Genomic DNA, 14858 nt, shown 5'->3' on the forward strand with positions numbered 1-14858 from the left:
CTTACTGGCTGCAGGGCAGCGGACACAATCTTAAGAGTATCTGTCAGCATGCCAGACTACAGAGTATGTTACCTGGGTTGACGTCTTCCAGAATATTAGCTCTGAGGACCAATCCCCAAGCCTGTAGGAGACTTTTCTTTAATGTCCATTCAGAAGCAACCACGTGAAGCCGACTAATGTCTTCCAGCCATCCACTCTCCCCAACGGCAGCCATCCGCTCCCGGATGGCAAGGGCTTTGTTAAGAATTTTCAGTTGTGAAAAACACTCCACCACCAGCTTGTCCTGAAACAATAAAACCCAGGGGAGTCTACTATAGAGAAGAAACATGGTCCTTTTCAGCAACCTGTTCCTGTTTGAGAAAAAATTCAAACTATTTCTACAATGCTTCTAGAAAACATAGGGTTTGTTCATTCCTGTTGCTCTCAGAAGATTTTACGGTAATTAAGTTCAAACGCTACCTAGCCTTAATAGTCTCAAGAATAAGTAAAATGATAACATTTAACAAATCAGTTAACAGTATTCATTGACCATTTAAAAGGTAAGCTTTGCAGGCAAGGATAAGTACAATTGAATGACAGTCCCACGTCCCAGAAGAACTTCAGAAGAGGTCAAATCTTTGTTTACTACGATTCCAAGGTGTACCTTAAAAGGAAATGGTCGTCCCAGGAACTTCTGCAACTTCTTTATACCAGTGAAGCCACCAGTTGGGCTCCCCAAGCAATTCTGAATATGTTCTGAGACGGTCTGAACCTCTTTGTAATATCTTTAGAGAAGGAGAAAAAGGGCAGAGGGGGAAGTAAGGAAGGGGCAGAATGCTGGAGAGTAAGAGACATCATTTACATTTTATATCTGATTTATATTCACTAGTAGGTCAAGGGAATAAACCAAAGTAAAGGAAGAAAAAAAGTTTCAATTCCAGACTGTCTTAATCATCAGTACTACAGATACTGACATTATTACTCTAAATATGAGTCTTACTTGTCTTCGTGGTTCATCAGGAGTTGGGGAATCTGATGAACCAAATGTTTTAAAACCCAGTGCCAGTGAAGGGCAAGCAGGGCCAGGCCTGGAGCATCCACTTTTACTGTGTCAGCCACAGTCCAAAACCGGTCACGCCAACGCAGAGAATCCAAGATCTAAAAACAAAGGAAACCAAAACTGCTCACAAACATCTCCCAGAAAGGGCACAGACTTCAATTATTAATCAATACTCAACATACACACATGAAAGGTCTAGCATTCCACCCGAATATTTTTAGGGACATTATAGCAGTCAGAGAAGGCAAAGATCTTTCCTCCTAGTACTTGGAAGTTCAGAGCTATTACATTAAAGAAAATGGTATTATTGGGTCCTATGGTTAAGTATATAGCTAATTTTTTATTGTTAATTCTTACCCAAGGATATTTTTTCCATTGATTTTTAGAGAGTGTGGAAGGGAGGCGGGAGACAGAGCAAATGAGCAAGAGAAACACTGATGTGAGAGACACATCAGTTGGTTGCCTCCTGCATGCGTCCAGACTGAGCTGGGGATCGAACCCACGACCTGGTGCACAGATCGACATGCTAACTACAGAGCAACACCAGCCAGGGTTTGTACAGGTAATTTTTTATTTATTTAATTTTTTAAATTTATTTCAGAGAAAGGAAGGGAGAGGGAGAGGGAGGGATAGAAACATCAATGATGAGTCATTGATTGGCTGCCTCCTGCACAACCTACTGGGGATTGAGCCTGGAACCCGAGCATGTGCCCTGATTAGGAATCGAACTGTGACCTCCTGGTTCATGTGTCAACGCTCAACCCCTGAGCCATGCCAGCAGAGCTGTACAGGTAATTTTATAAGAAACCACCAACTTGTCTTAAAAAGCCGCTGCACTAATTATGTCTTCCAACAAGCAGTGTAGGCAAGTTCAAGTTGTTCCATTTCCTTGCTAATACTTGCTACTGTTAGTGATTTTAATTTTAGCCATTTTGGTGGGTGATAACTCAATATAGTTTCAATTTCCATTTCCTTGATAACTAATGACCTTGCAATTTTTCAACTGTTACTGGGCATTCATATATCTTCTGAGAAGCATCTATTCAAAAAATCTTGTTCATTTTATAAACTGGGCTGTGTTATTAGTTTGTTTATATAATTTATATATGACTTCTAAACAGTTGCTCCTAGTGTTTTCATTTTCTTAAAGCTGTCTATTAAGAACAAAAGTGTTTGATTTTGATGAAATTTTTATATACAATCCTCCAGAATCTTTTCCTATATTCAGGTTATGAAGATTTCCTCCTATGTCTTTTTTTACACAGTTCATAGTTTCAGCTTTTACATTAGGCTATGATCCATTTTGAGGTAACTTTTTTTTAAAAAATATATCTTTATTGATTTCAGAGAGAGGAAAGGAGAGGGAGAGAGACAGAAACATCAATGATGAGAGAGTCATTGATCGAGCCCACAACCTGGGCATGTGCCCTGACAGGGCATCGAAACCTGATCATCTGGATCCTAGGTCGACGTTCAACTGCTGAGCCACGCCCGGCCGGGCGAGGTAACTTTTCTATATAATGTATGGTAGGGATAAATGCTCATTTTAACTTTATTGTATAAGCATCTATTTGGTCCATTTGTTGAACACTCTTTTTCCCCAGGGAACAACCTTTGTACATCTGACAAAAACATTAACAATAAAATCAATTGACCATGTATGTAAGGGTCCATTTCTGAATTCTCTTTTATGTTTCACTGGACTACGTGTCTATCCTTATGACAATACCTACTGTTTTCATTTATGTAGCTTTGAATGCAAATTAGGTAAATGTGAGCCCCCAACATTGCTCTTGTAAAAATGTATTTTTACAGAAAAATAGTCTCAAGATTAATGATTCCTTTCAGAGTTTCCATGAATTAAAAGCTATTTTCACAATAATATCACATTATTTGCCTTTTTCCTACATTGACATTTGTGGTACCAAAAAAAAAAAAAGACAGACAAACTGTAACTGGATATCTGGCAAACACTGTATTGAAAATGTATAAAGTGAATCTGTCAGGTCATTAAAAACAATTCAGAGTATTTGCTGCCAGTATTAAAATTCAAGCTTTTAAGCAAAACCTAGGACTTTGAAAAACTAAGACCTTGACAACTTCCTAATAATGAAAGATTTTTCTGATGAGATTTGTGGTAATTTTTTTTATGACTGTGACTTTATTTATATTGATGAATGAAATAAGTCAGCATTTGGAAGATCTGATAACTCAGTGAACAATATTTTCCAAATTACCAATGCATCAGCTATAAATGCACCCAAGGGTAAAAGTCCATCCAAAGTGCAAGCTAGGCCAATGAATTTTAATGACTGACAGGTTCAGTGACATTTTTTTAGATTCTACATTACAAGGAACCTTTATAAAACCACCACTTGTCAAGTTGTGGTACAGTACCGAAGAAAAATATTCACAATTATATGAAATGGCTATTAAGATACTCCTCCCTTTTCCAACCTCATAACTATGAATAGAGGCCAGTTTTTCTTCACAAACTTCAACCCAAAAACTATACTATAAGAGACTGAATGCAGAAGCAGATGTTAGACTATAGCTTTCTTCAGTAATGTCAGAAATTTAAAAGACTTACAGAAATATAAAACGGGTACCACTCTTCTTATCAATTTTTTGTTTTGGATAAGAGCTGATTTTTCATTAAAAATGTTATTCTTATCGACATGAAGTAGATTTGTTACTGTGTTATTAAACAGATTAACAACTGTTTTTTATAACTTCTCAGATTTTTATCTTAATAAATATTGATAGATGTAACCACATAAACAAAGTTCTTTGGGGTCTTAAGTAGTTTTTAAGACCATAGGGATCTTGAGACCAAGGAGCTTAAGACCTGCTACTCTAGTTTACTAGAATTACTAGAATAATCCAGATTCAAAATCAATTAAATCCGCATGTGACAGTGATGTCTAAGAAGGCTTAAGTAAATTAAAATGAAACTGTTAATATCCCCAAATCCAGCAACACATCCATAGATAAGTTGTAGTACATACATTTAATGGAACATTACTCAGTAATCCTAATGAACTTTTGATACATGAAACAATACGAATGCATCTCAAAATGACTATTTTCAGTGAAAGCAGCCAGATCAAAAAGAATATATATTGCATCATTTCATTTATAACATTTCCTAATGTTATAGTAACAGAAAGCAGATCAATAGATACCTGGTTGGGAGTGGGGGCAGGGGAGAGGAAGGGAATACAAAAGAACATGAGGAAAGTTTTGAGGGTAAAAGATGTATGTTCACTATGTTGATTGTGACAAGTATATACATACAAAATTAAACACTTTAAAATACATGTCATTCGTTATATGTCAGTTATATCCCCATAAAGCTTTAAAATGTGTATACATTTTAAACTGTTAAGAACAATTCAATTTCTCAAATAATATTTGACATGCAATAACACTGAAGTTAGTCTTGTCCCTCAAGATCTTTGTGTCACAACAAATGCTGCTGTTTAAAATAAAAATAGGTACATTTTTCCTTACCTCATTGACACTGGCATCAGACACCATTCCCTGGGAGGACTGTACCCAGAGCAGGATTAGTGCATCACAAAGTTCAAAAAAAGCAGCAAGATTGACCACAATTTCATGGGGCAGGCTCTGATAGCTCTCTGGATCTTAGAGTTGACATAAATAAAATAACAACCCATCAGATTTAAGTTAATCTCTGGACATTTTCAAAATCAACTGTAATATGAAACTTAATATTATCCCTAGTACAAAGGTCAATTTTGAAAGGTCACATTGAAAGTAGATTCTTTGCCTACTATTATTAAACTCTGCAGATTAGGCATGTATATGTATAGATGTTTATACTGTCTTAATGAAAAAAGAAAATTATAGAGAGTGCATATTTTAAACAAGTATTTGTTTAAATACAGAAAGTGTATATATATTTGAAAGGATAGAGCACAGACAGTTATGAGAAGATACAAATGAATGTACTATTAACAGTAGCAGCTTTAAAAGCTGACTTCTGTAATTTTTGTTTCTCTATAGTCTGAATTTTTTCCAACAAGCACAGATATCTTTTCAGTTAAAAATAATAATAAAGCAGGGAGGAAGAAAGAACCTAAAACCAAATATTTATGAGTACTTTTTGAGCCAACAGACCTAGCTTTCAAGTTAGAGATGTGACCTTGAGCATCTCTGTGCTTCCCTTTCCTCTCTCATAACATGGGACCTACTAGGCATACCACTGTTATAAAAAGTACAGAAAACCAAGGGAATGGTTAAAACAGTTCATCATTAGCACTGAATAAGGGAATGTGTTTAAAATCAGGCCAGCAAATCAAAAGGAATCAATAAAATGGCAGCAGCTACTGAAAATATGCCTCTTAACTTCAGCAACATTTTGCAATCAGATGTATAACTGAAGAACATGAAAGGCAGTGCTCTTACCTTTATGGAATTCAAAGGACATTCTCAAGACACTATTTCTTAACTTTTTGCCACCAACAGAAACCAAATTTGCTTCAGTAAAAATCCGTTTTTCCCGGTCAAGATATATGATTGTCCTGAAATGGGATTCAATAACATAATGAACCATTATTGGTGAATAATACTTTTCAATCACATCCTCTATCTACTGAGTCCTGAGAATCCTTGAAGCATCCATGTCCTTCAACCTGACATTCCTTTCCCAACTCTACAAATTCTGGACTAGAGATAGAGGTGAGAGTCAGACAACTTGGTTGAAGGGAAGAGGACAGATGGCTGGGAAAAGCTGTGTCTAGGTAGATGGCCAGGCCTCATTCTGCTGCTCTGCTAGGATCCAAACCACTGCACTGGGAAACCTTAAAATTAGGCATCACGAAGTTAATCTGTGGTGTTAAAAGTCACCTAGGGAGGTTGAGGGGGTTATTGGAAGAGGAAACAAGGGGGTATATATCATCCCCTTGCTAGTATGTATCACATGCATGAGTTCACTTTGGGAAAACTCATCAAAACAACATATACTCATTAAGTGCACTTTTCTGTAATGTGCATTACATCTCAATTACAAAATTATTTTAAAGAACTTATTACACTGATGGCCAATAAAAAAAACCTGGTGGGCCCAGCCAGTGTGGCTCAGTGGCTATCAACCCATGAACCAGGTCAAGGAAACACATGCCTGGGCTGGGGGGGAGGGGGGATCGATCCCCAGTAGGGGGCATGCACAGGAGGCAGCCGATTGATTACTCTCTCATCACTGTTTCTATCTCTCTCTTCCTCTCCTTCCCCTCTCTAAAATCAATAAAAAATATATATATTTAAAAAAAAAACCAAAAAACTGGTGGTCATTACATTAAAAAGTGAGGAAAGACCAGCTTATATACCAATTAGGTAAATTTTGTGTGAGTATGAATGTAAGCATGCAGGTACTATCTATGTCTCTAGCATTTGAGGATGTGAAATGATGTAACAGCCAGATGGCTGAGGAAAAGATATGTGAGAGAACGGGTAGGTGAAAATGGGAGGAGCTGTAGGGAATCACAACCAGAAAACAGTAGAAACACAACTATCCGCTGATAAAGAATTAACCATGAAATAAATTCCACCATTAATGCTAAGCTAGTGTATCTCTTAAAGCACCCTATTCAATTATTAAGAACCTACAAAAATTATAGGAATTTTGACTTCACAGTCAGAATTACTTCTCTGAGCACAGAGCACAAAGAAGTGGTAATAGAGGCAATCATGTCTTCTACCACCCCAGCGCTTCTTAGGTTCAGAAGATTAAACAAACATAAGCGGTATTTGACAGACTGAGGAAAGGTATAATCTGTGAAGCCAGAGTGGAGAGTGAGGCAAACAATGCCCAGAACAGCAGGCTTCACCTACTTGTTTGCAATAGATTCTAAAAGGGCAAAGAGCTGCTCAGACTGGTCTGTCTGTGGGTCAAAGTCCATCGAACTTCTAATGATGTCCAAAGCCTGCATATTCCAGCGAGGGTCCAAAGGGATCACAAATTCATCTGGTTAACAAAACAAACAAACAAAAAAGAATTTTGGAGTTAAACTCCTTGCCTGCCAAATTTCAGTTGAGGATGTTCATTATTTTAATCAGAGAAATGCTGGTTTCAGCCCATGATACTAGAAAAGTAGAGTTCAACAGCTTTTATGGCTATTTCCTTTCTAAATGCAAAATTTCTACCAGTCCTACAAATTCATTCCACTGTAGGATATAAAGGTAATCGTTACTGAAACAAACATTTCAACCAATGCATTCACTTGCTCAGATCCCACTATTGGTCAGGAAAAAAATCAATGGGCTTAACTACCCAGTCTTTTGTCATTAACCACAAGAAAACTAACTTACATGGCAGAAAATAAGTGAGTACATTTTATAATTTGTTTTCAATAAAAAAACAAGATTATTTCACTTAAAAGCCATTTCTTATTGCTGCTGACACCTCACTGAGCTCCTCTGGCTCAAACTTGGAACTTCTGTAAAGCAACAGTGATCAGCATCTAATCTTCTCAGAGGTTGTGAGAACCAGAGGGAGGGTGGTAAAACAAAACAATGGTAACATTAACTTGAAGGTGGCTGGGTAAGATGGGTCAATGGAGCACTTCAAATTTTAAAGACATCCACCATATAGGAGACTAACAAATGCCTACTGTGAACAGTAAGGTGCATCAAGGTGGAAACCCATAGTCCAAAATCCAGTAAGACTACCCAATCCAGAGCTATACAGCTGAAAAGAAAGGTGAAGGCAGACTTACTATGTTCCAACAGTGGGCAAGTGGTGTCTGCTAAAAACAGAACCCACTACTCTACTCTAGAACTGTATTCTCAAAGACCAAAATTCTTCCATAATCAGAAAGCCACAATTTAGTTCAGCCACAACCTGACTATTCAGTGGTTTTCTCTGTTTGATTTCTTCCCATTCACCTCATTACCTTTAGTGTAAAGTAACTGGCTTAGCACAAAAGCATCATACTACTTTTTTCTAAAGCAAATGGCTAATGGTATATATTCTGATCAACATCAAATGAAAATGGGGGAGGGAAATTAAAAACCTGTTTCTATGAAAAATGGCCCTATTTTCCTTGTTAATACTTATGTTCAATCAACTTTATATTATTCTGTTCCAGTAAACAACTCTGCTATCTCACTCCTTAATTAAAAAGAAATTTTGAGCCCAGTTGGCATGGCTCAGCGGTTGAGCATTGACCTATGATCCAGGAGATGGTGGTTTGATTCCTGATCAGGGCACATGCCCAGGTTTCGGGCTCAATCTCCAGTGGGGGATGTGCAGGAGGCAGCCAATCAATGACTCCCTCATCATTGATGTTTTTCTCTCTCCCTCTCCCTTCCTCTCTCTAAAATCAACAGAGACATAAAAAAAATTGTTTTTGAATATTTCATTTGATTTGATACCTTGGATGGCTATTTCTTTCATCACTATGGTTTTATAACTTTTCATTTAAGGCTTTATAACTTTTATCAAGGGTTTATATTTCCTAAAGCAACTGATCCTTACTGTTTCCCCTTCAAGTCAAATAGCTTCAGTTTAAAACCCTTTCTGTTAACAGTACTAATAAATAACTGAATGTTCTAAAGGGGCCCATATAAATGAATTTCATTTCCATATTTTCAAACACAGGTAGTGAGTATGAATGATGGGCCCCAAGTCAAAAAAGCCAGTTTGAGCCTAGTTGGAACCAAAGTCCAGTCTTCCAACTCCCATGTTCTTCCCACTTCATTGTGTATAATCCTTTTTCAGAAACTGAAGGATAAATGGATAGTTTCAAAGGAGTGGAATTTGCATCTGGATGCTCTGAGTCTTCTGAAAAACACCATGGTGCAGTGGTAGCTGACAGGTCTTTTCCCCATGAACTCAATAGACAACTTCCCTAAATGGTGTTGAGCACTAGAAATCAAATCAGGTACAATACCTGTTATATTTGGTTGTAATATTTTGATGACATTACTGATCCCAGCTGAGAGAGAATTTGAGTAAAATTTCCTAAGAGATGCAGCATTGGCTTCCAAATAAATCTGTACTGACTCTGGAGGAAGGAGAAGCAGACATTAGTATCTAAAGCAGGTTGTCCAATGGAACTTTCCGTAACGATGAAAATGTTCAACAGCTGTGCTGTCAGAGCAGTCACTAGTCACCTGTTAGCACTTGAAATTTGGCAAATACAACTAAGGGACTGGGATTTAGATTTTATTTCATTTAATTAGTTCACAGTTACCTTTCATAGTGACCTGTGGCTAGTAGCTATCATATAGAACAATACAGGTAATAATAATTAACACAAATTCTCTCTACACATTTTTAGACAGATCACATGTACCACAACAATATACATATTCATTGGCTTATCTACAAGTTCTCGTGGAGCAGAAAGGCTCATGTAAACTCAATTACTTTAAGCAACAAATTCTACCAACAAAGTCCATGTCCTGTAGTTTTCATGCGATGTTGTTACCGTCGCTTTTTCTTCTTTTAGAATGAAAAAAGTACAAAGAAATTAAGCATGACAACTTAGAGCACCTGGAATTAGTAAATCTCTTAGGCACTTTTAAGGGAAATGAATTTACCAAAAGCAACACCTTTCCCAGATAGAAGGGTTGCGCAGCAGTAGCACAAAAAGCAGGATGTTCAAAAAAATAAAAATACGTAATACGGTGCATTTCCTTTTGGATTTGATAGACCTGAAATGCTAAGCATTACATGGGAAAAAAGTTTTTCTTGGGACGTATCTAAGGGCAGATGTGTTCCTTAATTTTTTAATACCTACACAAACAGTAATGCTAGGTCACAAATTTCTTGCTATGAGATCTCCCATATTTGATAGTAGCAGTGTAGTCAGAATAACACAGCTGCTGAGGTACTACAACAGGAGAAATATACATAAATTAACTCATTATACAAATTAAGCTTTTCTACTCACCAAGCCCCTGTGGTATATTCTTGGCTAAATGATAAAGCCACTTAACTCTGAGCATCCAATCTTGATTGGTTGCTCTTTCTATGAGCAATTTAACAGCCATGGCCAGAATATCTGGTTCATCAATCCAAAAAGTATCCACTTCGACTGAACTGAATTTCAAACTCTCGGGGTTGGAAGACTGCATAATTTTCTCTAAGTCTGGCAAGGTAAGAGGCTGAATTCTGAAATTCATTAGAATAGGCAAAGTTAGTAGTAGAATGAATTTTCATTTTACATTTCGAAGAACCAGGACAATAACTTTACAAATAATGGATCAAAGAGGTAATGGGGAAAAGGTGAGTCCCCTCCCAAGACAATTAAAACATATACCGAATGAATAACAAATAGGGAGCAATATCACAATAAACCTGCGACAGCTGGGTAATAAATGGGCACATAACATTCTGGTCTAATATGTTGGGTGACAACCATTACCATCAAAAACAAACAACATTCCAAGCCGGGCATGGCTCAGCAGCTGAGCATCAACCTAGGATTTAGGAGATCAAGGTTCGATTCCCAGTCAGGGCACATGCCCGGATAGAGGGCTCGATCCCCAGTCAGGGGCGTGCAGGAGGCAGCCTATCAATGACTCTCTCATCATTGATGTTTCTCTCTATCTCTCTCTCCCCTCCTTCCTCTCTCTGAAAAACAAAAACACAAACAAACAACACAGTGAAGATGCTGAAGACACACACAGGCTCACGGCTCTGCTAACCTTGCCCAGGTGCTCGTTTTCAGGCTCATCCTGTTGAGGCAATATGCTAGGATCTGTCCATCACTTCGTACGATAGAGAGGTGAGAATCTTCTGTAGCAAAGAGAGCTGAGGGCAGAGAATCTGGCCACAGTCCCATGGCAAGAATGGAGTGACCCCAGGTTTCATGTGCTCGCAGAGAAGAAATATGTTTCTCCAGTACAGCCTGCACGACCTGATAGGAGATAAAAACACACGGTGTACAGGCACCAACACATACGTGCTATTACCAAAAATGTATATTACAAGCTAACTTCTACTTTTTCTGATGATAAATTTCAAGCATGTAATATTTACATTTAATCTTTGTTTTTTGTTAATCCTCACCCAAGGATATTTTTTCCATTAATTTTTAGAGAGTGAGAGGGCGGGAGGGGGAGAGAGAGAGAAACATCATGTAAGAGACACACTGATTGTCTGCCTCCCCCACACCCCGACCAGGGCTGGGGATCAAACCTGCAATCCAGGTATGTGCCAGTGACTCGGAATTGAACCCGCAACCTATGGTACGTGGGCTGAAGCTCTAACCGCTGAGTCACACCGGCCAGGGCTACATTTAACATATTTTCCACAGAAGTACCTGGACAGCAGATCTCTATTAGAGAATAACTGCCGTGGTCCACTCTTAGATCATTAAAGTTATCAACAAAAAGAATTTCCTTGTACTAAATAATGTAGAGTGTTATGACTTAGAAAAGCCATTTGAAACACTTCACAGTACCTTCTGGTTTGCTGGTGAATGCTGGGAGCGGACATATGCTTCCCGGCATGCTTCAGAAAAGGCTCTGTCTACACTCAGCCCTCGCTGCAGGTACTGGACAATGAGTAAGGCTGTCTGAATTAGAGTTGAAATAGATGATGTTGGAGAACCTACAAAGAAAACACATTGCCATCTATGACCAATTGATTCCGCAAAATCTCCAATGAAAATGGAGAAATTCCACCTTCACATCAAACTTCGCTCCACTCAAATCCACCCAGATACTTATTTTAGAAAGCCTTCTAAGTGGAATCTAGGGCCTCACTAGACTAAACGGACTTGTGGCAACATTCTACAAGTGTGATAAAGCTAGTCATACATAACCTTAATCTTAAACTGACACACCAAAGGTGGGCAAAATGACCATTGCCTCACAAAGGACCACGGGCTTTGAAATCAAACAGGCCTATTTTCAAGTTCCAGCTGTCATTATTAATTATTTGGCTTAGATGAGTTACTCAACTTCTCTTAGGCTTATCTGTAAAATGGAAAAATATGCCTTGGAGAACTAATGTGAGTGCTAAATAAGCAACTAACATTGCACTTAACACATAGTAGTTATTCAATAAATAGGATTCCATTTATTATTATTATTGCTACTGTTACTAACTGCTTTTTCTTGTACATTTGGACATTTAGAAGAAGTAACACCTGTCTCTTTTATTTTTCTTATTTTTGAAAATATATCTTTATTGATTTCAGAGAGAAGGAGGGAGAGGGAGAGAGAGAGAAACATCAATGCTAAGAGAGAATCATTGCTCAGCTGCCTCCTGCATGCACCCGCTTGTTATCAAGGAGCCCGCAACCCGGGCATATGCTCTGACTGGGAATTGAACCCCGATCTCCAGGGGTTCGATGCTCAACTGCTGAGCCACACCCAGCCGGGCAACACCTGTCTCTTTTAAACAAGTCAAATGATGATCCTGAAGATATGAAGGACAAACTTCATAAATCTCAGTGACTAAGACAGTATTCCTCAAACAAAGTGTGGGCCTCTGACTGCATGGATCAGGAAGCTGCTTAAACTAATTCCTGTGCCTCACCTAGAGCTGCTGTTAAGGGGAAGAAGAGTACTGGAGCATCTACATTTTTGTGGTAATTTCTATTTCTAGGTACACTAAATGTGAGAACTCCTGGATTAGCAGTCAAATGGAGTAACACACAAAGTTCCACAAGAATAAAATCCTGCAGAGGCCTAGAAGTCAAGCACCTTACCTACAATAGCGTGTTGGGTCTCTCTGTGTAGAGCCAAGAGGGTGTCACACACACTGTCCCCCACCAACCCAAGGTTGTGCAGCAGAACTTTCAGGTCCAGGTCATCTGGGATGCTTCCATCTCCTTCTCCTGAAATGTAGATTTCAAGTCCACGATTCCTCATAGCTCGGGATATTTCTCCATGAACAGGATCCATTGAGAGAAAAAGTCTAGTAATACAGAATTCAAAGGGAAAAAAAATTAAGTCCCAGTGCAACCAATGGTGCAGCTCAGCAACAACTGACTCATCTTCAGGGAGCTTATCAAGGGAGACACCACTAATTGAAAGTCTGCTACGGTCATATGTATTCTATCTTCTAGTTCTAAAATGCATCAATACAGCATATTAGTCCTCTAAACCTACTTTCCTTAGAAACTAAATACTGTGTCCAGTACACTTTTAGAGCTGAGAACTTTAAGATTCTTAACTTTCAGATATTCCCCAAATCAAGGAGTGAAAATTCATCATTTTAACTTACCTACAGAGAGCAGAAAAGAAAGCACCATGCTCTCCTTAAACAATTAGCTTCATACATTCAATGTCCAATAACACCTCCATCTAGCTGACATCTCCAAAACTAAACAGTGATTCCCTGCTGACCCTCCCCACACCAAACCTGCTACTTTGCCAGTCTTCCCTTTCTCAGTGAACAGCACCCCCATTTACTTCATTACTCAAACCAAAAATTTAGGTGTCATCCTTGCTTCCTCTTTTTCTCAACCCACAAGTAGACTGGCAAGTCCCACTTATCTGACCACCCTAGTATACGCTGTCATGTCTTCCCTGAACTACTGCACAAGGCTTGTAACTGGTCTCCTTGCTTCTAACCTTCACCACCAACCCATGGCAGGAACCTTGCTTCTCTTGTTTACCATTGTGTCCCCAGAGTGTGGCAAACAGCAAAGCGTCAACAAATAATTTACTAACTGAATCAAGAAATGGGTGAACATAGTTATGACTGAGTGTGTCAACATAATACCTAAGAAGGTCCTACTGAATGCCAGCCTCTGCTATTGAGGCTGTCAGATTCTTAGGCAGAAACTTAAGAAGCATAAATACCTGAAATTGGGATGTGGTGTTATGGTGGGAGTGGATCCATCTACCAGTCCTCTCTCACTAACAGTGAGGACACCTCCAGGTTCAAGCAAAGCATTCAAACGATCCAGTACTGATGGGCTGCAATGAGAGTTCAAGTAGGGGACAGGCTGACATGCTGCCTTCACTCTATTTTCCTCACACAGGCCTCTCACTGCTCCTGACCCATGTCTTCTTTCAGCACAAGTCACTCCCCTATATAGAACTGTGATCTCTTGGCCCATCAATTCCCCTTTTCACTCCCAAGGCACAGAGAGATCCTACCCAGTAAAATCGAAAAAACAGTTGCTGAATAAATAAAATAAGGAAAATGACAGCAAGTTCCCCGAACTCTTTCCCCTCCCCTCTCCCCTACTTCCCAACATTATCATTTAAAGGTAATTGAATTTTGATTTGAAACATTCTGAAAGATGCTCCAGGTAGAGAAACACATCATATGACTTGCAGTAGCTTCTATCAGGCTGTGTAACCACAACAGATTTACCCTTGCCCTTCTCCTTACTTCACAATCACAAATAATATACACTGATGCACATTTACTAAACATCAGTCCTATGTCAGATCTTCCATTTCAAAAATCTGCACTCATTCTCGGCCGGGCGTGGCTCAGCGGTTGAGCATCGACCTAGGATCCAGGAGATCGCAGTTCAATTCCTGGTCGGGGCACATGCCTGGGTTGCAAGCTCGATCCCCAGTCAGTGGGTGTGTGGGAGGCAGTGGATCAGTGATGACTCTCTCTCATCATTGATGTTTTTCTCTCTCCCTCTCCCTTCCTCTCTCTGAAATCAATAAAGATATATTTTTAAAAAAAAATCTGCACTCAAGAATGACCACTGTCTGGTCATTCTGATGTTAAATAAAAAGGTCTCAATGACTGGAAATGTAATCATTTTGTTAGCCTTCACTTCAGTTCACTAAAATATTGCAGCTGTCTAATGACCAACTACCACTGTTCACCACAGGGAGACATGAACATGGTTGAGGATGTGTTTCT

The 14858-nt window shown here is 38.9% G+C and overlaps 1 protein-coding gene across 1 annotated transcript in view; it reads right to left on the reverse strand.

The window, feature by feature from the left end:
- MDN1 (midasin AAA ATPase 1) overlaps positions 1 to 14858 on the reverse strand; it is a 131757-nt gene that overhangs the window by 48705 nt on the left and 68194 nt on the right. Inside the window, exons 45-56 of the mRNA XM_081139934.1 lie at positions 13829 to 13945; positions 12730 to 12938; positions 11476 to 11624; positions 10718 to 10929; positions 9961 to 10181; positions 8956 to 9069; positions 6896 to 7028; positions 5471 to 5586; positions 4553 to 4686; positions 980 to 1137; positions 644 to 764; positions 73 to 283 (exon numbers count right to left, since the gene is read on the reverse strand). Coding sequence (XP_080996060.1) covers positions 73 to 283; positions 644 to 764; positions 980 to 1137; positions 4553 to 4686; positions 5471 to 5586; positions 6896 to 7028; positions 8956 to 9069; positions 9961 to 10181; positions 10718 to 10929; positions 11476 to 11624; positions 12730 to 12938; positions 13829 to 13945 — 1895 coding nt within the window. The remainder of the gene's footprint in view (positions 1 to 72; positions 284 to 643; positions 765 to 979; positions 1138 to 4552; positions 4687 to 5470; positions 5587 to 6895; positions 7029 to 8955; positions 9070 to 9960; positions 10182 to 10717; positions 10930 to 11475; positions 11625 to 12729; positions 12939 to 13828; positions 13946 to 14858) is intronic.

Source organism: Miniopterus schreibersii, assembly GCF_964146895.1.
Source record: "Miniopterus schreibersii genome assembly, chromosome: 6".
In the NCBI taxonomy this organism is placed as follows: domain Eukaryota; kingdom Metazoa; phylum Chordata; class Mammalia; order Chiroptera; family Miniopteridae; genus Miniopterus; species Miniopterus schreibersii.